The sequence below is a fragment of the Lepidochelys olivacea genome (assembly GCF_965140295.1).
Source record: "Lepidochelys olivacea isolate rLepOli2 genome assembly, chromosome: 2".
Taxonomy (NCBI): Eukaryota; Metazoa; Chordata; order Testudines; family Cheloniidae; genus Lepidochelys; species Lepidochelys olivacea.
The window spans coordinates 213035307-213059910 of NC_140412.1; the positions used below are offsets into that span (position 1 = coordinate 213035307).

Sequence of the window (24604 nt, forward strand, 5' to 3'; positions counted from 1 at the left end):
TCTTTTGCCTTTTTGCCATCACAGGATATCTTACAGCACAGCCTTATGGAAACAAATAAAGGAACATTATTTTTTTATGATTGATAACCCTATTTGGGAGTTTTGTGAAAACCTGGTGAAAATTCAATAATTTGCACATCAACTCAAAATGGACTAAAACTGACCACCAATACAGACATTTTCTACTTCAGTTATTTATAGTACTGTGAAATCCAACCTGCAAATGGGTGGAATCTTGCATATGATTTTAAAAGGGTTGCACATTACAAGGTATGGAAAGAAAATAGTAGTTGTATCTGAAGATTTGTTCCTTTCTGAAGCAGAAAGGAAAAATATATGACCTATGAAGTACCTGCTGCAGCATGGTATGCATTAGTGAGTTTCCAGTGTGTTTTGTAGGTAATATATCATCTAGTCATTAAGTGTACTCCAAGCGGATATGTTGTTTTAATTTTGAATTTCTGATACTCCCTATTTCACTATGGAACCTGTGTCCATACTGGCACCTAAAGTAATGATCTGGACACTAAAGAGATTCTGGCGTGGGTGGTTGAAATGTTTAGCAAACAAGTCATCTCAGTCAGTTCCTGGAGACTTTTTGTCTCCCAAATGACTTGCTTAAATCATTATTGATTTGACTGATTTATTTACTTTTACTCATGAGCTTTGAACATTCAGCCCCGGCCCCCGTACAGAACACACGAGAGAGAGAAACATTTTAAAGAAGGAGTAAGGCAAATCACTTATGCACATGTTTAACTGAAAACTGTTATGGGACTTGAAGTTAATGGGATTACTCATCTGTCTATAGTTAAGCACGTGAATAAGTGTTTTGCTGTATTGGGACCAAACTGCTGGTTTTGAATCTGTGCTAGTAAAGTAGCAGGCACATAATTTTAATCAGTGTCAAAGCCAGTCAGGATTAGAATCCGGGAGTTCTTGGCTTCCAGCGCCCCCATAATAGATGTGTATATATAAACATTCAGAGTTCAGAATTTCCACCAATACCTAGGCACAAAGAGCCAGACCATCTCCACCCAGTGACTAACCCAGGGGAGGGAGACAAAAAGGCTGGCAAACGCCTCAAGGTTCACATGTGGAGTTTCCTTTTAATGCTTCCCGCAGGAGGAAGAGATTTGCAGGGTCCAGAACTTTGAAGCCCACGAATCTAGAGGGAACATTAGCAGTAAGTCTTGTGCAGATATCTGTCAGGAGGGCTCACACAGTGGAATGTGGCTACTCTTGCCTCCCCCCTCTGCTACTTCCTGATCTGCAGAGTTCAAGGCCATGTTTACACTTACCAGAGATGGACACTGCTGTGATCGATGCAATGGGGGTCGATTTAGCGGGTCTGGTGAAGACCCACTAATTCGATGGCAGAGCGCTCTCTGGTTGACTCCGGTACTGCACTGGAACGAGAAGAGTAAGGTAAGTCAATGGGAGAGTGTCTCCCATTGATGCAGCGCAGTGAAGACACCTAAGCTACGTTGACTGCAGCTGCGTTATTCATGCAACTGGACTAGCGTAACTTAGGTTAACTTACCACGGTGGTATAGACAAGGCCCAAGTGGAGGCAGGGCTTCCATCAGCTTGGGGGCAAGAGGGATAGCTCATCTTGCTATCCCCCCTTTCACAAAGCCACCTGGTGGCTCCTCGCTGCTACATTTTTTAACTGTGGTACCCTATTATCATGCTGTCCTTGCAATCTATCATGTATTTATCCTCACAACAGCCCTGTAAAAAAGCATTATTATCCTCATTTTACATATGGGGAAACTGAGGCACTACATGACTTGCCAGGGTACCCACAGGAAATCTGTGGCAAAGCAGGGAGTTGAACCTATGTTTCCTGAGTCTCAGTTAGTGCCCTAACCACTGGACCACCCTCCCTCCCTTCCTCTATCACTGTTGGAAAACTTTCTGTTGTAACTGTGAACACTTAGCTTCTGCTGGTTTAAATCAGAACTTCTCTTGCCCCTACATTTTGAGTCCAGCAATTTCAAAAGTGGGAGTCTAAAATGAGCTACCCATCTTTGAATATCTTGGCCAGAAAACTTTGTATTGAATTTTATCTATGACTTGGAAAATATAGCAGGATATGATTTTAATGCAGGTGTTTTTATCCCTGTGCACATAAAAAATCAGGGCTGGTGTATACTAGGAACTTACATCGGCACAGCTACATCTCTCAGGGGTGTGAAAAATTCACACCCCTGAGAGATGCAGCTATGCCAGCCTAACCCTGGTGTAGCCAGCACTGGGTTGATGGAAGAATTCTTCTGTTGACCTAGCTACCACCTTTCAGGGAAGTGGATTACCTATGCTGACAGGAGACCCCCCATGTCAGAGTAGGTGGTGTCTACACTGAAGCATTACAGCAGTGCAGCTGCAGCAATTTAAGTGTAGACAAATTCTCAGTTGCAAAAAGTCCTAATATGTGACCTTGGGATCTGTCATGGGAAAGTATCCTGTATCCACTGATATTAGCCAAAATGTGTCATGAGGAATCTGTTTAATAATAGTACGCAACTTCCTAGGTTTGGGAATGAAGTTGTTTTGTTTTCCTCCATTCATTAGTTTTTAACTTAATTAGTGATGGGATTATTGATTTGAGTATTAAATAGCTTTTGACGAGGACCCTTTGTTCCACAGACTTTTTTTTTAAATACTCGCTGGGTGTGTGACTTGCAATAACAATAACATTAAATTAATACTTTTAACCAAATACGTGATGTAATTAGGAAAAACGAGTGCATTAGTTAAAATGTCCTAAAGAAGTTTCTTCTAGCACTAATGATGAGGGGAAAACCTCACAACTGATATGGATTGCTTCTGAATGCATTAAGAAACTCCCTTTCAACACAGGCTTAAGGGAATGAGTCAAGAAATCCTGGAAAAAAATCTCTCATGACACTAAAGACTAAACCATAACCATCGTGGCTATCTCTAATGTCCTAGGATACTCCGTTTCAATAAACAGTATGTACTGTATGTCAGTAGCTTAATTCACAGGGCTGGTTTTATAAATGTACCTGAACTAAGCAAAATGGATTTCTATTTCTTTCTTTTCTGTTTCCCTGAACGCTGAAATAAATATGTCCATTTTTTGCTGTCTTTCTGGAGCACCAAATAAAATGGGACATCTCATCCCCAAATTTCTTTTTGACTGGATCTGACCTCGCTTTCCAAATCACATAATCCTGCTGAGATTTAGTACCTCAAAGGTACAAGTTACTGATTTCCACTGCAGTTGGGAAGTAGCATTGCCTAGTGATTAAAGCAGCAAACTGATATTCAGCAGCTAGTGATTCTGTTCTCAACTTTGCAACTAACTCATTTGGTTGATGTAAGGTATCATTTAACCTTCCTGGGTCTCAGTTTACCACTTTGTAAAATGTATCATGTACAATATATTTAGGTATTACTCAGAGGCATTGTGGCCTATGAGGTCAGTTTAGATGTTTGAATGAAAGACCCTACAAAAGTGCAAAGTAATGTAATATTATTAAGCTATGTAACTATTTTTATACCAGTCATAACCAAAAGATTCCTATGCTGTCATTAAGGCCCCGTGTATTCCAGGATCATGTAAACTAATGTGTAACTGCAGGTTATTTTTAAACTGCTGCATGGCATTGACATTTTTTAAAAACATATAAGGGCTGGATTCTTCCTCCCATTATGATCCCTGTATGCCAGTGTACGAGGACCAGAGCATCTCTTAGCTGGCCGGGAGAAAATCCCTGCAGTGCGAGCATTGCATAGAACAGCTATAGGTTGTTTTACACAAAACCCCACAAACTCTGGGGTGGGGAGTGTGCTGGGGTGGGTCTAGAGCAGGAGGAGCATGTCCAGGATGGGAGGGAATGCATATAAAGTGCTAGATTCTGGGACAGCTCTGGGTTTTGGAACTGCTCATAGGCAGCACAAGGGAGGCTGCCATAACTTCGAGCAGCACATGGACTGCATAACTTACACCAGGGACCATTTTGGCCCCCAACCAGCCCAGAATCTGGAGATCCTAAAGCTACATTAATGCCACCTTTGCTTGCCCTTCCCTTGCCTGTCTGTGTGTGCTGTGTCTCTTAAAGGGATAGCACGCAATCCCACCCTCAGTCTCTAGCCCTTGTGGTTGCAGAGAGAACTTTTGAACTGTGAGCTGAATGTACACTGATGCAGCTATCTCTGCCTGAGCCTGCAAATGGCCTGAAACAATAGCCCTGAGAGAAGTGTGAACAGTTAGTATTATGACAATTCTCAACTGGCTCAATCAAATAATGGGGCAGCCCATTTTGCTAACTCTGTACAAACACATGGGAAGAGATGGTCCCTACCTAGGCGATATTATAATCCAGTGCAAAACAAGAAGCAACAAGGGATTAAGACAGACAAGAGGCAAGATGGAGGGAGGACAAGGCTAATAGAATTAAGTTCAAGCGGTTACACTGGTCAGATATCTGTGCAGCTTGGTGGTCCATTTAAATAAATAAATAATACTCAATTAAATATCAGCTGCCTCTCAGTCTATCCATTACTAGCTGTCTGATTTCTTGTAGGCATTGCAGCAGAAGTGAAGAGCTAGGGGGTAGCTAGTGAAGAAGAAGGGTGTAGTGAGTTTATTAGCCAGTTCAGAAAGAATGTTCCATGTTTAAGTGAAGGAATCTTGGGAGAAAGCACAAAGATAATAATGGGTAGCCAAGACTGGCATCATTAGAGGACTGCAGGGGACGGGACAACACAAAATGGGCCTGGTCCATTGAGGTGCCCATTCACTTCAGTGGGCTTTGGGTCAGGCCTAAAGCGACAACAGCGGATAAATTGTTCGGGGCGGAGCAAAGATGTGAAGGGTCTTGAAGATGAAGGTCACGAAATTTGAATTTGCCCCCAGGGAAACAAGGAGCTAGAGGGTAGAATCAAAGAGGGGACTACTATGGTCAGAGTGATAGGCCAGGCATATGAAATTTCAGATGTCTTTTGTATCTCAATGGGCATTCAGACTGAAGTTTAAAATGCCAATTTAAATGCCACCATTAACTATTTCAATGCAGGTCATTTTAACAAAAATATCAGACTAGGGTGCTAATCCATCATTGTTTGATGTAATGGCAGATTTTGGGGCAGATGTGGTAGGACAGCTAGTTGCTTGGAAGAATTGCCGGTGCGAGGAAAATGAGGAATTCATATTCCCACAAGAAACCATTTAAAGTAACCCCAGGTTTTCTAACTGGGAGAGGAAAGAAAGAAATGTACCTGCCCACCAGTAAGAAAAGCTTCAGCTGCTTCCTGGATAACCAAAACCACCTCCCAGGCCTCTCTGGGTGCTAAAAGACCCAATTTTCCCCTACTCAGCTGTGAAGACTTCCAGCTTTGTCGCTGGCAACTTCCACAGTGTAATTACTTGTACTTGTACTTTGTGCTTTTCAGTACAAAACTGCAGCACACTGCAAATTTAGAATTTGGCATAATATAAAATAGCAAACTAAATAACATGAGGGGCACTGTACTGATTGGACTGGTGTGGGAAGAAGGAGAGGTCTTGAGATGACTGTGCTGCATAATTCCAGGGTCCTGATCCATAATTTAGGTTTAATGTTCTCTACAGGACATAGTGCATGAGCTATGCTGGTTTGCTATCACCTAAAACAGAGGAAAATTAAAACAGACTAGACACTGTACTGTGTGGATTTCAATCAGGTGATTTGGAGGCAGTTCCATACATTTTCCTTTGCTGAATAAATAATGCAACCACAGGGCCTCCAAATTAGCTGGCAATGCATTTGTAGGGGAAAGAAGGCAAAGGGAGGTCATGAGAGATGTAGACGTGTGAAAGTCTATACGTAAATTCACCAAGAGATAATGAATCATGTAATGGGGTAAGGTGAGCCCAGGCCAGAATTTTAAAAAGCCTGATGCTCCCCTCTCCCGACATGTTTTCCCTCTTCCTTGTCCATCACTGCTGGTTTGGAATGTGGTCCCAATGTACATCCCTCCATTAACCATGCACCAAAGTGGGACTGTCCAATCAAGACAGTGGGGATGAATGGCTCACATGAAAACCAACAAGTCTGGGATCTCGGCTGGATCTACTCGATTTCATTCTGTGCCTCAGGAGGAATAAAGGCAGCTCAGCTGGACTCAGAAAATACTACAGAGCATCCATTAAGAGGTTCATAATACTCTGTCTCAGACAGGGCAGACTCAAGCTCTCTGTGTGTTATTAGCCTTCATTGTTCAATATGAAGAGATTCACACAGGATCTTAGAACATGGTCATAGCTTTCCTGAGGGTAGTATAACATTGAGGCTAGGGGATGAGACTGTAGTGAGATTGAGAATGCACTAAAGAATGTGTGACAAATGGCAATGACAAGGTAGCCTGTGAAGCCATGAAATGGAACTCTTGCCCAACAGCACAGAGTTCAGCCCCCAGAGTAGTACAACCAGCAGAGCCCCTGCACCTGCATTTGAAAGTCGAGACTACTCTCACGAGAAGAATTCAGTCTGTTTTCACAAGCAAATACCTCTGAGTGATATCAAGGCTGCTGCTGGCCTTCAGATCAGGAAGCTGTAACCAGCTCCCTGACAATCCCTAAACCCTCCCCTCCTGCACTGAGCATGGGAGAGAATTTGATCAAACACCTCTTTTGGTCTTCAGAACCAGTAGCAACACCAGAAGTGAGGGTGACCCACGCTTACTGAGACTGATCCTGGGTGCAGCCATTATGTACTTGAATCCTTGAAGATTGAGCATTTTGCAGAATTCGTACACTGTTGCCACCTACGGGGCAGGCCAGTAGGACAAATAAATCTGAAATAGAAATGAGACCATCTCACAATAAGGAAGTACACAATCTTAGCCATACACAAAGATTTTTTCCCCTGTTGTTCTTCTAGAATAATAGAGATCCAAATGGCATCCCATAAAAATTAAAGTGAACTTTTCCTTCTTTGGATTGCCACACAAAACAAACCAACAGAAATGTGTCTTTACTACTGACATCAAATTAACCCAACATTTCTTTTTTGTGGAAGGATTTGTCACACAATTAAAGGTGTCGAAACATGTCACAATGAACTATCCTTGGGATCTTCACATACTTATTTTGTAAACCATTTAACAGATCACCTTGTCTCTTGTCCACTCGCTAATTCTAATCAAGTTGCAGAAAAGATTATGCACCCAAAATCTAATGCTTCTACTTTGGCTGGGATTCAATACTTCTTTTTTTATTATTAACAGGTCCAGTTAAAATGAACACATTTCAATTCATATTCTTTATCAAGGAAATGGCTTTTCTTGGCTAATCCAGACATATTAAGCTCATTTTATTTAAAAACTTGTTGTAAAATATTGGCATATACCTATAACTTGTTTTCTGTGTTCTCCCCAGCTGTTACACTCAACTCCTTCTAAATACCTTTTAACCTTACAGACAAAATATTTGTATAATCAGAATATATTAGTATGTAGGGTCTAATCCAAAAGTCCACTGAAATCAGTGGAAAAGATTCCCCAAGGCTTTGGATGGGGTCTGTGGAGACTAACGATGATATAAATGTAGCATTGATTAGTCAAACATTCAGAAAACTACAAGGTCAGAAAGTAATTATTATTTGATAAAAGATAAATCCACTACAAAAAATAATATATTTCTTAAATGCTGTTGAGTGCAGTACAAGCTGAATGTATTACAGGAAGCATGTGATTACATACATACAAAATAAACTATATTTCCATGGTGATTTCAGTATTGCCAACCCAAGCCAGTCAAATATTATGAATCAGTCAGGCCTCTCAAAATTGTGCAGTTGACTTAAATATCATTATATTTTTTAAACAACACATTTGGGGGTTCTTGTCATTTATCATCTGGTTTCTGAGCCTGTAGGGTGCACTTGGATAACATTTTCCAGTTTTTCTGTGCAGTAATGAGGGCTAGAAACTTACTTTAAAAAAAAAGAAAGCTGAGATTCCCATGACTCCGAGAGCTGGGGGCTAAATCCATAAAGGGACTTAGGCACTGTAAGGCTGAACATTGCAATACCTAACTTCTACGTGTCTAGCCACATAGTGAAATCCAGCGCCCCATGTTAGGTGCTGAGGCTCTCTATACAACACATGGGGACAATTAGGCACCTAAGAATGGGAGCTACAAAAGCCAGCACACTGAGCAGGGAGCTGGTTAAGCAAGCCAATAGCTCCACCCCTCAAAGGGACTTAATCACCTAAATCCAAGATGGAGGGAGGTGCCTATCTTTGCTTGGGATTCCTAGCTGTGAACCCTCTCCTGGAATTAGGTAACTAAGCAGTTCCTTGCAAAAAATACCAGAGGAAGAGGTAATGGTGCCTCCTCTTATAAGTTTTAGCCCAGCGGCTAGAGCACTCACCTGGCATATGGGAGACCTGGGTTAGATTTCCCCCCTCTGTCTGATGTAGAGAAGATCTTAGTCTCCCCCCTCTCAGAATACTGCCTTAACCACTGGGCTATGGGATATTCTGTGATATGTTGCTCTTAAACTCTCATGTTGAAGCTGTTGCACCATGTACAAAAAAACAAAAATGCATTAGGCCTTTGAGAATGAATGTATATCCCAATGGTCAGAGCATCCACCTGGGATATGGGGTTCCAATTCCCTTGCTCCAGACTGGGACTCTGCAGAGGTGGTGAAACTAGGACTTGTGGACGAGGCTACTGGGACTGGAATGAGAAGTCTGAGGAGTGGAGACTAGGACTAGTGAGGTGAGGTGAATGGGACTGGGATGAAGAGCCATGCAGGATTGGGACAGGGAAAGGTTGGGGGGGGGGCAAGACAGAAGGAGGCAAGCTTGGAGGGAATGAGTAGAAGACCCTGTGCCCACGAGAACACAGTCCCCTCCAGACTTCAGAATGGAACCCAAGATTTCTGACTCTCGCCATTCCTCGCCATTCCAGTCAGTAAATGCTTGTGAAGCTCACTGACAAAGTGTCCCATCCCCCTCTACAGCTGGTCCACTTAGAGAATAACAACCTACTATTACTCTCATTTATTTCATTAGCTCACGTGGCAGAGGTCTGTGTAGTGGATCTAATGGCTCCTGTTGATGACCCGTGTGGGTGTCAATCTGATGTCACATAATGGAACTTCGGGGTGGGGGGTTAGTTTGCTTTTTAAAAACCTAGGAAATTGCATACACGCAAAACTATATTAAAAGACAGTCTTAATGTTGCAAAGTTAAATATTCAAAAGTTAAGAAACGCCATAATTAAGGTTGCTTGTGTAACCTTAATTCAGCCCCCTTCCCCTTTGTGCATATGCATTATGATACTGTCTTTAATTACATGATCACATACTATTTTTTCCACAAGGCCCTTGCTTGATTCAGTGCACAGGATGAACTTGTTCTGGGGATGAATCAGGGTTGTGTGATGAAAGAGGCCATTGTCTATAGGATCCCTGCCTTATTTGCTGCAGAAGCTGAAAGGTATGTAGTGAATGAAGCAGGGGATATGTAGGGAGAGAAAGAACAACCTCATGGTTAAGGTTATTGAATGCTGCCCTGGAGAATTAGATTCTTTCCTGGCCCTGCCACAGAGTTCTTATGTGACATTGAGCAAGTCAGTTTTCACAGGTGGTCAGTAATTGTGTGTTCCTCATTTTCTGGGTGCCTGACTTGAGGCATTGGGCTTTGATTTCCAGAAGTGCAGATCGCTCACAACTATAATTGAAGTTAATGGGAGCTGTGCATTAAACGTATAAAGAGCTTCTAAGTACTCTGAAAAGTCAAATCCGAGATGTGTCAGATTGGGCACCCAAAATTAGTGGATAGTTTTGACAATCTCTTGAAGCCTCAGTTCCCCATCTGTAAAATGGGAATAATAATACCCCTCCATCTCAGAGGCGTGTTGTGAAAAGAAATTAATTAACATTTGTGCAGTACTCAGAAACTATAGTGATGAGTGCCACAGAAAAACCCACTAGAAATTTAATAATTCTTTCTTCAGAGCAGTATTTTAATAGTGTGCAATAAATTGGCCCACATACTGAGTAATAAGGATACAACAAAATATTGAATAGCTGCTCATTAAGTGAGCACTGTCCATTCTGTGCACTGGAATGAGGCATAGTCTAGTGGAAAAAACAGTATGTGATCATGTAATTAAAGACTATATCATAATGTATATTCACCAGGGGACCAAGTTAAGGTTGCACAGACATCCTTAATTCTGGCATTTCATGGTTTTGAGTGCTTGACTTTACAATCTTAATTATATTCTTTTAGCACAGCTTATTTTTGGGGTGGGACTTGGGGGTGTGGTTATGTTTTTATATGTGTGTGTGTTTCAAGAGATGCTTTCAAGGTTTAGGCAGAGAATTTAAGCTAGCTTCATTGCTACAAATTAATCATAAAGGTTCTCCTCATACAAAATATTTTTCTTGAAAAAACAAGTCTACTGGTCCATTGTGAAGAAATAAAAACACCAAAACATAAACAGTCTCTTGTTTTGTAGAAACCAGGGTTCTGGTGATCCTCTTCTGCTGCTGCTTCAAAAGGCTAATTCTGTTCCCAAAGCAGGGTGAAAATTGCTGATGGTGCTGTTGTGCATGGATTGTTTGGGATGATTAGGTGGTGACTAAACCAAATGGGATGTCAACCAATAACAGATGTCAGTTTCTGCTCTATTCAAAGCACAAGGAAAACTCCACTCTGAGGCGGTAACTGTGATGTAGTGGACTGAACATATATTTCATTAGGAATTACACATGCACAACTGATGGGACAATCAAACCCTCTGATTCTAATTATTGCTCTGATACTAACTTGCTATGTGACCTTGGACAAGGCTTATTCAAATGAGTAATGTTGTAGGATCCCTAACCTCTCCATGTCTGAGCCTCCCATCAGTAAGATGATGATATGTGTTTATCTACCTACCTCCCAAACATTTTTTAAGATTAAGTGATAATTAGTTAATGTCTGCACACTGCTTTGAAGATGGAAAGTGTTAAGTTTTCCTACTATTATTTTATTGCAGAAGGGAAAGAAGCAAGATGGGCATGGAAAAAATATTTCCAAACTTCTAAGAGGGTATCAAAAACAATGGTGAGTGAGACAACTGGCTGGCTCAGTGGTTTCGCAAAGGAAACAGAACCTTTGTGTCAAATCAGTTCAAATCCCAGCCTACTTTGTTAGTGGCAGAAAGTAAATGCCATGTGATGGATGAAACAAGCTTGTGGTCTTCCTCCCTCCAGTTCTCAGTGGAGAAGTCTCCATATCACACCAAAACAATAATATTGTAACTGTCATATGAGCAAGGACAGTCTCCAAAGAATGACCAGAAATTAAGCTGGTGTAAAGACCCAGTTACCCATTCAGCCTAGAGATGGTCCTACCGGATCAAGGTTAAGGCACGTTGGTAGGGTTGGTTGGTGAATCTTTCTCTGCCAGTATTTGTGCTGTACCTGATCTGATGATAGATAAACAAAGGACTTCCATCTCCAGAGCATTCAATCTGGCATTACCCTCACATTCTTTCAAAGGTGAGGGGAGAAAAAAACTATAAAGAAATAATCATTTATATCATAATAAAATTAATTATTATAATAATGACATGGGGAAAAACATTCCACTCTCCTAGGTAAACAATATATGTTTATATTATATTTCAGTTTCCACAAATAACAATATAGAGAAATCAAGATGAATGAAGCTATGTTTAAATTACATCACAGTTTTCACACAACCTGATAAAAAGCTAGGAAATTCAATAATACATGCCCTGTTCTTATTTCCCTCAGCCCCAGGTTACGGACTAAAGAATAAAGTGTCATTCATAAAACTGTGCACACATGATGAATCACATCACACCCCAACCTCAGCTATACATTTAATTTGTCTATGATTTACCCAAAACTGAACTTTTGACATTCATTCTTGGTCGTTCAGTCCCTTCTGGGGAAATATCAAGAAGTATTTTCTTAAAACCTTCCAAATGCTGTGTAATAGAATTGTAAATGGAAATGAATTGAACATTATTGGCAGAATGCTCCCTGCTTTAATTTCTTTTGCCCAGAATGCGCATTTTGCCCCTGGCTTCTTACGTCAGGAAGCTGCACTGTAGTGAATGTCACATATCTCAGGAAACTCCCGATCCTGCAATCTGATCTGTTCAAGCAGATGCCTATATACCCTTATAGAGTCCTACTGACGTCACACTGGAATGTGGTGGTCCATCCGCCATCGGGACTGTGGGATAAGTGCCTAAAATGGTCTCAGGGACCAGACTCTGATGTCAATAAGAGTGTTAACTCCTTTAACTTCAATGAAGTTATTCTGGATTTAGGCAGAGATCAGAATCTGTCTCCTGGGCTGCAACTCCAATAATTCACTAACTCTGAAAACAGATGGTGCTGAAAAGATATGTCATCAACACAAGGAATTTATACTGCATGTTAGGGTCAAGCTTTTGCAGAAAGCTAATCTGAATCTTGGGATTTCAAGAGGTCTCTTACAGATTCCAAGTTCCAATCAATCCAGTTCAACAAAAACTCTGAAATGGTTGCTTTTATTTTTTTCAATAAGTTGGAATGCTTACACACAAACTCCCAGCTCTGTGTCTCTATTTTGTCTTCCCCAGATGGTGTAGTCAAGCAACTCACTTGGTGTGTGGTGGCAGCTTGCAGAGGGCTAGTTGCTTGAGGCCCAGACAACTCAGCTCTCTCTCTAGACCCTGTCTTTAGGCTGTGTCTCTAGCCTGTGTGCTTCTATTTCCATAACATTTCAAAGGCCTTTTCTGGCTCTCTAGATTGCCAAGGGCCTCCATCATCTTGCATACTGACTTCTATATTCTCCTCTTCTCTGGTCTTTATGCCAGCTACATTGTCTCCTTCACATCCATTCAAAACACTGCTACTAGGCTCATCTTCCTGACTCATTGCTCTGCCCACATCACCTGAAGCTTTTGGTCACTCTAGGCTTCCACTCCATCACTGGATCAAACACAAGCTCTTTGTCTTCGCCTTTATGATCCTTCATCATTTAGCCACTCCCTAACTATCATATCTACTAACTTATGAAGACATCAGCCCTCCCCTTCATTCTTCCAGGAATGCCAGCCCCAATTGCTTGATTTTCTCCATCCTGCCCTCTATGCACAAGAAAAGTTCTGTTAAAATCTATAAAGCTGCCTTCTATCCTCATTTACATCTTAATGCCTACTCTGTGGTGATCCCTGCAAATCACTCCCATCTGCCATTTGTAAGGTGTGTGACGAGCTGAGAGTTCTGCTAGACGCTATTCATCATTTTATTGTAATCTCTAACCCACACCCACCCTTCTTGGCTGTTCTGTCTGTATGTTGCATTCTGTCTGACATGTGAACTGCAGACTGTCTGGAATAGGGGCTGTCTTGTTTATTTGTACATCACCCAGCACAATGGGGCCTCAATTCTTGATAGGGTTCATGAGTACTACTGTAATGTTCAACAACAATAGACAAGACAGAGGTAACATTGGAGAAAGCAACTGGAATATCTAGTGGAGACTACATCAGCCCTCCCAGATTCCAAGAGCACCCCTAACATTTGATATTCAGGGTCACAGATTGAGAGTTGTGTGAGACCTTTGGCAGATCCTAGATCAAGTGTAGCCAAGGCTACTTTTCTCCATGTGAGTTTAGGAAGAAGGTTGGGGCCTTTTGTTTGGATGCAGAGCTACCTACATTTATCCATGTCTTTGTCACTTTAAGATTAGACAGTTGTAATGCATTCTGTACAGTATTGCACCTTCAAAAACTTAAGGTAGTGCAGAATGCAGCTGCCTGTCTATTAAATAGCATTTCACAAAGAGTGCAGGTAACATGAGAACTTTGGGATCAACACTGACTTGCAATTAGTTTCCAGGTATAATTGAAGGTGTTGGTTTATAGCTACAAATCCCATAATCATTTGAGACCTGGCTCTCTGAATGACCCCTTCCTCCTGGTGCCACACTGTGCCAGTTGTGATCAGCAAAATGGCTGACTGTCAGCATCCTGGTTTAAGAGGGAGGCAGCGGGGGTATTTCCATACCAGTGCCTTGAGCTCTAGAACTCATCCACCCCATTTATTTTGGTTTAAGAGACACCAGATTTGCTGTCTGAGTGAGAAAGCTATAATTATTTTGTTGGGAAGCTATATTTTTTGTAGGTCGGGATGGGTTGGTCAGGCAAGCCAATTTTTTGTGGGTTTTAATCCTGCATATTTTCAATGATTCATACAAGCACCTGGACTTGTGGTGTAGGTGATTTTAACGAAATGTGAATAACTAAATGTTTGCACAGTTCTTTGAAGATGTAAACCATCTATCTACAAGTTCTAGATGTTGTTTTTAAACTATGTGGTGTCTGTGACTGAAAAAAACCCAGCCTTTGACACACAACAAGCTGAGGTTCAAAAATTAATGTGAAGCACTGACAAAATTTCAGAGTACTAGTTTAAATGATCACTGAGCAATTACTTTGTCTGGTTCAAACAAACATAGAACATAATAATCTAAGGTTTCATCAACCACAGAGCTGTTCTGGGAAGGTTTCAAAGCAGCTTCTTACAGAAAAGTATCTTCCTCCCCCCACATTATTTCCGTTGAAATGGAATACCTCTATACAGAAGTTTTGCATGGACATTATATATTTCATCCCCTCCATTTCTCTCAAGCTGTTACAATCTGCTGCATTCAAAATGTGTTAAAATATGTCTGAAATGATAGCTCACTGAATTTACTTTATGCATCTTTGAAATAAGAATAAAATTAATATTTTAGCTTACGTTCTTTGGAAAGAGCTAAAAACAATCCTACAGCTGAACAGAAATTGACAACAGGATGCCCTTGGATTATACCCATGTACCTTTTCCATTAGAACTTCTCATTTGTCCAATCAGAATACTATGTTTTTATTCAAACCTTAATAGCAGGTGGACTCTGTAATAATCTTTCCCTGTGTATGTTACTGTATTCTGTACCCATTGTGATGCAAGCATCGGGGTTTGGTTGCTTTCTTGCTTGCTTTGCTCTTTGTGTTTTGTCTCCTAAAATTTTTAATTCAAAATTTGGACCAGAAACCAACAAAAACCTCCAAGAACACCAATCAGTGTTTCAGGAGCCTAGGCTAATCATCTGATACTTCTTCCGATCTATTTTAGCTTCATACGTCAGTGGAAATGTTGAGGAGATGTATATAGTTGAAGATTTTCAATCCCCATCCCGGTTGGTTTCATTTTCTAACGTAAATATATTCCTGATAAGGAACTTTGCAATGGAAATAATTTGTTGTCAGCTATCCCTCTTGCCAAACAACTTTAAACTATTTGTACCTGTATATCTTTAAACAAAACAGATTTGAAACGATGTAAAATGGAAGAGAGCATGGTTAGTTCCTTTTCAGATAAATCGCCCTATGCGTTTAATTGCTCATCTTCGCTCTTCAGACACTCCTGAACAATTTGAACTCTTCAACTTCTTGTGTTACAGTTCCCATAGTGCTCTGTGATGATCTTGGTTTACAGCAAATGTTTACTTAAACATATGCACAATAAATACCACACTGTCGTGGTATGCTCTCTCCTTTTTAATGTAAGCCTCCTAACCACATTAGTGAGAGTGAACAGAATCTCAGCGTTATTTCTGTTTCTTTATTATTAGATATTTAGTTAAGTAATTTAAATGCACAAAAAGCCACTAAACTTTGAAATAACACTACTAATAATGCGGGTGTAATAAGATGCTGAAAAAAGGGGCACTTTAATTTGTGAGTAAAAGGGCAGGAAAAAAAGCACCGATTGATTTGAAAATGGCGCATTTTGCCTCTATTTTATACTAATTGGCACTCAGACGGTGAGTACTTGCAGAAATATTGCTTACCTGTTGGGTCGCTCATGAACGCTCCTGAGTTCCGGGAGCTGTCCAATGTACCTCTCTCCTTGTCGCTTTACCTTCAGGGTGGTGTCCCAAACTAGGTGATGTACCAGACGCCTCTGTTCTCTCCTGATCACATCTAACTGTGCGGAATAGCTCTTTCCATTTGTCTTTGGAAGCCCTGAATTGCTTCATATAAAATATATGTAAGGAAGAGTGAGAGTCATGTGGGAGACATAGTTCCAACCTCATCGTTCACAGAAAAAGATATTTGGTTTGCAGCAGCTACTCAGTGTGTTGGAAATAGGAGGAGAGCTTTGCCATCGACTGGCAATGTTTGCAGTCCTGTAGCCAAACAGGAAGGATTTTCCCGGATTGTTTGTTTGTTTTTGTTTTGTTTCTGGGGAATTTTTTTTCTGGGGACGTGTGATGGGGTTTGAAATCCCAGCAAAAAATTAAAGGCTAAATAGCCCCAAAGCGGACGTGGTGTGCTGATGATGCATGATAAGCGTTAAAGAAAATGCCGATACGTTTGCTTTTCAGAAATAAACTCCAGTCAAGGACAAAAGGTACCCCGTGTACCAACGATGTACAGTAGGAAATCGATAAAGAGATGCAATTCCAATTAAAGAGTGGTGGGTCTCACAAATGATTATACCTCTAGGGGTAGTGTGCATATCTAAATACAGTAGGTGGTGTCTGAACTGAAAAATACGACCCTCCTGCCCCCTAAAAACGCTAACTCGGCAAGTCAACGGTAGTCAGCAGGATTCCGATTTAAAAAATCGTATTGTTCTCATTGCGTGACTTTAGCTGGTTTCGAATATGCCCAGGCGTTGATTAGGATTAAAGCCTATATTCTTCTCAAATGCAGGAAGAAAGAATTTCACATCAAGTGCTTTGAGACTGGCTGAAACAAAATGGGCTTTACAAGCCAGTGTTTTACTGCCCCGCTGGATAGATGTTTGAACTCTAGTTGAAAGGGTGGAGAGGAGGGAGCCGATTCCAACAGTTACTATTGGGAATGCAATATGGGGTCCCCTACAATGCTTGCTTAGGCTAATGGAGGTCCTGCCTTTCAGCTCTCCTTGCACTGGGATACAGGGTAAACATTTCCCCGGTGACCCTTTGCATGCAGGTCCCCTCTTCGGGACATCATTAAAAGCCTACATGTACTTGTCTGACATCAATTGTCAGGCACGGTCGCAAGGTGCAGAGATCCGTGCAGCGAGCAGGGAAGCTAGCCCAGGGGAGAACAATCTTGGCCGCTCGGGCTTGAAAGAGGCTGAAAATCGCTCGGTTGCGGGGGTGTCGGAAGAGACAAAAGCGCGCAGCAGGTAAGAGCTAGGGACGGTTGCCAAGAAGGAACTGCCCCTGATCGCTGTGACAGGATTGAAGCCCTGGGGACCTCTCTCACTGGAACATCCACGCGTCCCCGAGGGGCTGCCTGTCTCCTCTCATCAGCATCGAGGGGAAACAGTTCATAGCCTTCCTCTTTGGTCCAGCTAATCCGGTTATCTGCTGGGTTATAAATATTAATGCCCTCGCGCCGTTGGGCTGGGGATGGTACCAGCCAAGCCCTCTGTGGAGTGAGATATCAGCCTCTTCCCAGCCCGCACACGCCCTGGGAGAATCGATGAAATACCCAGCCGAGCCCAGCAAATGGCGTATCAGGAAGGGCCGGTGGGCGCCTCGGTGCTGGACTTCGTGGCCGATCTCTCCCTGGGGTCTCCTGAGTGCCACCCCCGAGGGGTGCCCAGCCTGGACCTGTACGATTTCTCCTCCGCACCTCCGTTTGGGGAGAGAGCCCTGGCTCTCCGAGAGGGCATGGCCAGGGGGCTGCCGCTGGCCCCCTTTGATGATGGAGACCCCGAGGAAGAAGAGGAGGAAGAGGAGGAGGAGAGAATGAGGGGCACGTCTCTGCTGGACCGACCCAAGAGAAAGCGAGTCATCACCTATGCCCAGCGCCAGGCTGCCAACGTACGGGAGAGGAAGAGGATGTTCAACCTCAACGAAGCGTTTGATCAGCTGAGGAAGAAGGTGCCCACCTTCGCCTACGAGAAGCGGCTCTCCCGGATAGAGACCTTACGCCTGGCCATAGTCTACATCTCCTTTATGACTGAGCTCTTGGACAGCTGCAACAAGAAGGAGGCGAGCTAGAGAGCCGAGGACGCAGGGCTTCTCCATCCAGGGATGGAGGCGGACAGCAGCATCCCAGCCAGGGCAGGGGGAGGAGAAAGGACGGGGGGCGCAGGTTAGCAGGGGCAGCGCTCCTGGCGCTCAGGCTAGTGTCCGGGGTCACGCAGAGGGTTCAGGGGACGATGGGATGAGATCAAATCAAGGGGCACTACGGGAGGGCGGGGCAGGGAGGAAAGCGCCACCATCTGTACAGTCGTTGATATCTAATGGGACTTTTGGCAAGAAAAAAAGCGACGATGATTTTTGTTTGTTTCTTTTTACTTAAAACTTTTGCAGCCTGCTGCCTTTGGGGGAAAGGTCTGAGGCTCCCCCGCTGACATAGACCTGGTGGCTTTCAAAGGGATTTTCCTTGGAGGCATCCCTGCCTTACAGAGACGGGGAGTAAATGCTTTCCACGTGCTGCCTATGGGCTCCGTTCATGTTAGCGGGGTTCGCCTGTCGAAAGTCCTCACTCTTTTCTCCTAGCCGGAAAAGGCAATCTAATGCATCACATAACAACTCACGCGTCGAATGGACCATTTGAACAGAGCTGGGAATTGGCACGGGGGCTTCCAGCAAGCCCAGCAAAGTTTCTTGGGAAAGGAGTGCTGGGAAAGGACGGGGCCGCGGGTAAGGTCTGGGAGAGAGTCCAGCCGCGTCCAGGCGATGTTGAAAAGTCCCCGAAGGAAAGAAAGAGACAAGGGGGGAGGGGGACGAGCCTGGGGGAGGGGAGCCAATGGCTCCCGGGAAGAACGTGCCCTAGGAGCGATCCGTGCTCCGGGTGAGCAGGGAAACACACGCCCCTGGGCCCGATCCCCGGCTGGCGTCAATCAGCCGGCCTCCCTGGGCTCACCGCCGCTGAGGCACTGCGATGAAGGAGCCGGCCTGGCAGCCAGCGAGCGAGGCAGGCCAGAGGGATCCTGGAGGGGTCCCTGTTCCCCCCGTCTCTGACTCGGCTGCAGAGGCCGGCTCCGTTCGCCTCCCGCGGGCACACAGCTGAGCGCAGCGGCCCGGCGCCCCTAGAAAGCCCGGCGCGTCCTCCGTTGTGCCCCCTCGGCCCAGCCCAGGCTAACTGGCTTGCGCTAGCCCGCTCGCTGCCGTCTCTCCGCCTGCAGGTGGGGGCGGGCGGAGGCCCCGGCGAGGGGCGAGTTTAATTATTTTGGCATTATCCGAGAGCGCCGCCGGGGTCACCCGCTCCCATGTGCCCGGGACCAGTGGCAAGAGCCAGCGGCGAGTGACGAGATGAGCAGCGAAGGGGAAAAGCCCCCTGTCCTCCCAGCTGCCCCGCCCCCCCATCTGCCCTTGACTCGGGGCTGCTTTCCCCGGCAATAGCTCTGGCCTTTGCCCTGCGAACTGAGTCCCCTGCAGGGGCTCCTGAGTGCTTTGTGAGCTCAGGTCTGGCCTGGCTCTCGCGCCTTATGTGCATTCCAGCTCCTCTGCCAAAGCAATGGGGAAACTGACCGAGATTAGTCACCCCTGGCCATTTTTACATCCAGCCCGGGTGTGTTTGTAAAAGATCTGTCCTAGGAATTATTTTGGCCTGAGTTATGCAGGAGGTCAGACTAGATGATCACAATGGTCCCTTCTGGCCTTGGACTCTAGGAATCTGCCTCCACTATTAGTATCACTGGAATTGCATCTGATCTGGGGAAAGGAGGGTGGGCAAATTGGGGCCCCTGGGAATGAAAATTTGACTTGTCTAAAAATAAATTTGAGATTTTGAAAAGTTTTTTAAAAATTGGCTAGCCCTAAAGGTGATCTGAAAACAGAAGAAAATTGTAATTTTTTCATTTCATTTCCCCCCAATTTTTAAAAAATTCAGAATGTTGCAATTCAGAAAATTCCAAACACCTATAATCTAAATCTGGAACATCTATATCTACATTGCGGACAAGTTTCTCTCTCTCTCTCTCTCTCTCTCTCTCCACATACATTTCTAGTGTTCCTGCTCCCTCTCACCTTCATTTCTCATGGTTTTCCCTTGTTACTTCTTCTCCAGTGAGATAAATAAAACAGGTTTATTTACCCTGACCTTACATCAAAAGCATCTTAATAAACAGGTTAGGGTCTGAGTGTGCCCTCACTGAAGTCAGTGACAGAACTCCCTTTGAATTAAGTGGTATAAATCTGCAACAGTGCCAATCAAAAGAGTGTCTCTGGATTTTTGCCAATATAACTGAGATCAGAATCTGGCCCAAGTATCTATGATTTATAGTCCATGGTTTTGTTAACTCCCATAAGGATTGTTATTGCTGTTTCTCATTATGTTTATTATTTACTATTAATATTGCTATTAACATTTGCATTGCCAGATGCTTATTCCTTACCTGTGCTGACCTTCCTAATTCAGATATCAGTTGCTTTGCAATATATCTGCTTTCTGAGTTGTTGAAATATCTTTTCTAAGAGAGGGTGGGCTGGCTAATACAGGCCAGACCTCACTATAAAACTGGGGTGCTTCCTGTATTAGAATATATTCTGCTAAAAATGAAAAATTTAACTAGAAGTGAAGATTAAACCCCTCAAATCAACAAATGGTCCAGATGTATATTGTTATTACCACTGTATAAAGCATCAACATGAAGATAGATTCTTTAAGGACAATGGAGTGTGCAATTAGATTTTCATTTCTTAAAACTACTCTATATTATAATTTTTATATAACTGTGCTCTCCATAGAAAGGCTGTGTATCTCTTCATGAGTGTTCTTTTCTGTGTCACTGGATAAAATTAGGTCTCTATAACCCATTTTATTTTAAGCTAAGAGCTTCAAAATGTAAACATGTCTGTGTCAGATAATTCAGAAATTATTGGTTTTCTCTTTTTTTGGCTTAATAACAAAACATTGGAACATTTCAAGATCCAAATTGTTTTCATACTTGTGTTAACAATTAGGAAAAAGCAGAAAGCAAAGTCTGTGTTTTATTATTTATGTATGACCCAAAATCCTGATCCATTATAATTAATTATTATTAAAGAATTCACTGGAAATTTGACAATGGTAAGTCAGAGCTATAGTGAAATTCCTGTTTGAATCATTGATTTTGAAGAAAAAAATGCCACTGCAGTTTATGCCAGAGGAGAAAATGTATAAACAGCTCAGGGCAAATGTCAAGGACCTCCACTGGTGTAAATTGCTATCGCACTATTGCCTTCAAGGGAGCTCCTCCAATTCTGTGTTGATTTACATGAGGGGAGGAGCTGACAAATGTCTTCCTACAAACCAACTATCAAGTGCAAGTGTCTGGCTTTGCTTGCTTCAATTGATTTATCACTGACTTGGATGACTTTATAAAAAAAAGCATGATCTGATGCAATCGCATCCTTGGTGCAGAGCTCTCTTGTGCTCCCATCAACAACAGTAACTAGATCTGTTCAGGCAGACCCCTTCACCCCTGTGGGACTGCACTGAAGGCAGTGGGATTCCACATGGGCTCATCCATCTGCCCCTGTTGATCCAGTTGCAATACTGGGGCCATGGTGTGCCAGACATGTAAACACATTTTGGAACCATATTGGGCAGGTTTCCAGCTGCAGTATAATCCCTTCTCATTGCAATCAAATGTACAATTGGCCTGATTCTCATCTCACTTACCCTGGTCTGATTCAGGGGTAACACCACTAAAGTCAATGGAGTAGTATAAATCTGGTATATCTGGGATCAGAATGGGATCCAGTGAAATCCTGGCCCTATTGAAGTAAATGGCTAAACTCCTATTAATTTCAATGGGGTAGGATTTTACCCAGTATATTTAAAGGTCTCCAAAACACAGCAGCCTCCAATGCACAAGCTAATCACAGCTATTGGTTCTCCTAAAGGACCATGCCTTTATCACCGCATTAAAAAGAAAAACTGATGGTGTCAATTATTCCTGGGAAAAGATAATAATGGGGTTTTTTAAGTCTTAGAGCTGTTTGAACAAATACCATTTTTAGATCTTGCTCTGAGGCGGGTTTGTTTATATTCTCTTTGCTCACTGAAGGCTGCCTTTTGGTAAAAAGCTGAGTTCCCTCATAGCTATCAGGTTACTCTTAGTATTCAGACATGTAAACCAAAAAATAAGTCTAAATGAAATCATATTTGAAAGACATTACCAAGCTTTCCAAGAGAAGGAAAAATAATCAAAAGACTTTACAATCTATAGTCAGGCTGATCTTGTTTTACAACTTCCCAACCTGAAAGCAGATTTAAGCAAATTAGTGCTGGAAACAGAACAAAATATTATGATAGCATTGAAAACTCCTGCATCCACATTCTGACTAGCTACTAAGGCTCCATGATTGGTGTTTATTATCACATTTGTCAGCATTTCCATTATAAACACACTAGTGTGGAGGGTTTATAACTCAGCTATAAAAATTCCCTCCAGGATGAAACTTGATAAGTGAGGACTTGCCCAACAACTCTTTTTTTTTTTCCTTTTGCAAAATTTAAAAGAAATTAGGTTTTAAAGTCACAGGGGTACTAAGCAGAATAGATGGGGTGGAGGCTTAGACTTTTTTTATTTATTTTTTTTTGGTACTTCTTTAACTTCAGATCAGCTGTGTTTCTTAAGATGATTTTCTCTGCAGCTATTTTGCTTCTTAATATGAACTTGAACCCTTTGATATTTTTTTAAAAATTGCAAATAGCTGAGATAATGAGGTTTAAAGTGTGACTGCTCCATATATGTAGGACCGGTTTTCATAAGGATCTTTTTCTGTGCGTTGATATTAGTGAGCCATAATAATGAAAGTGCAGCAGGCCTCAAGAGCACCGGTTTCATATACTAGCCCTGTGCATTACGCCTGCACCATTGGTGGCACAGACTGCCGTTCGAGAATAGGACTTTTTAGCCACTTGTGACACTTCAGCACGTTACCGGGCTTGTCATCACGTGCAGCCCTATAGCAGCACTGCTGTACTGGTGCAGCTGCACCACTGTAGCGCTTTAGTGAAGATGCTACTATGCCGACTGGAGAGCTTCTCCCATCACTGTAGTTAATCCACCTCCCCGAGAAGCAGGAGCTGTGTCAACAGGAGAAGCTCTCCCATCAACATAGCATTGTCTACGTTGGGGCTATCTCAGTATAACTCCATCACTCAGGGGTGTGGATTTTTCACAGCCCTCAGCAACGTAGTTATACCGATATAAGTCTGTAGTGTAGATCAGGCCATTGTAACTGCTTTGGCGCTTGTACCATCATCTTTCGAGAAGGACAGTTGTAATCTAATAGGGCAAACCGTGCTTTTGCTAGTATGCATACACCATAACAGTTGCAAAGGCTGTTGGGTAGGATGAAAAGGTTGTTAACAGTTCTACACAAAACTTTTTAAAGAATTGCTACATCTGAAGCATTCTCATTTAGGCCTTGATGCAAAAGAACAGACTGATCCCAAACAGCCTCGACAATTGACAGTATGCCCAGGTAAAACTACCAGTGACTTCAATGGGATCAAGAATTCAATTGCAATTGCCTTCAAGACTTTGTCTGTTTAAGGACTGTAGGATGGAATCCTTAATGGAATATAGACCTGGTTGATAAAAATTCCTCAGGTAGGTCTTTATGTTAACATGATAGACCTTAGAATGTGATTCAGCTGAATAACATATGACCTTAAATGTTGTCTGAACCTCTTTACAAATACTTTTGTTTCTCACCTTTTTCTCCCCTAATTTCAGAGGTGACTCTCAGGTCTGGTCTACAGCAGGCTTTTATCCTCTAAAATTTTCTACTGTGGCTCCACTGGAGGTAAGAATAGTGAGAGTCCAGTCCAACAATCCTTGGCCATTTGAAATTCCCATTGATTTAACCAAAGAATTCAAAGTTAAAGGGGTGATCCTTAGTTTTGGGATGTATAATGTTAATATTTACATGTGTATATATACTTGTAAGAGAACATATGAACTGTAAAGGTATTCAAATATTTATGTATATTATCTTAACTTTAGAATTATTTACATACATTTTAATGGCTTTAATTGTAACATTCTGGCATTCGGATCATCTTCTCCCATAGCAAAGCATTTAAGAGGAGGAAATTTCTACAAAGATCCCTTCATGGAATTCCTTCCCATTGCAGGAGCATGGACCTCACTGCCAAGGAGTAGACCAGGGGGTTTAATGCCAAATCTGAATGATCCGAGGATGGCTGGTTCTCAGGAATCCATGGGAGGCCAGGGCCATTCATGCCTCTGCACCAGCTCTGTCACCTGCATATTCTCCCTCCTTCCAGAACTCCACAGAAGATAGAGTAGAGCTTCATGCTGTATCACCTTTCTCACCTCAGTTCATGGGGCCAGAAGGAGACCATGTGTGTCCACTCCCTTTTCTGAGTCACCGAGTCTCTTCCCCCTAACCCTGCATGAACCCAGGACCCCAAAGGTAGGGAGTGATGCTACAAAGGCAGCTGACCTTTCACAGATGTCTACATGGCAGGGGGGAGAACTGTGTGTAGAGGGTCCTTTTCCATGCACAGATCAGAAGTTGATGATCCAAACTTTGATATATATTTTTTCTACTACATGTTACTTAGTGTAGCATCCTTCACTTCGTTAATGGCTTTATTTTTTAA

General features: G+C 42.7%; 1 protein-coding gene and 1 long non-coding RNA gene across 2 annotated transcripts; both read left to right on the top strand.

Annotated features, from left to right (window-relative positions):
• The first annotated feature begins 17314 nt into the window (after nt 1-17314).
• On the top strand, nt 17315-18147 carry FERD3L (Fer3 like bHLH transcription factor). The gene has a single exon (XM_084621727.1). It carries the CDS (start codon nt 17533-17535, stop codon nt 18028-18030), a length of 498 nt encoding a protein of 165 aa, XP_084477853.1. The 5' UTR covers nt 17315-17532; the 3' UTR covers nt 18031-18147.
• Nucleotides 18148-18289: 142 nt separating this feature from the next.
• Nucleotides 18290-24442, top strand: LOC311517305. Its single transcript, XR_014710654.1, has 3 exons — nt 18290-18678; nt 23712-23781; nt 24113-24442. It is a non-coding gene; the product is annotated as an uncharacterized lncRNA (long non-coding RNA).
• The last annotated feature ends 162 nt before the right edge of the window (nt 24443-24604 follow it).

Bases quoted from the DNA above. Each gene is read 5' to 3' on its own strand.
- FERD3L (XM_084621727.1), top strand. From the start codon at position 17,533: ATGGCGTATCAGGAAGGGCCGGTGGGCGCCTCGGTGCTGGACTTCGTG.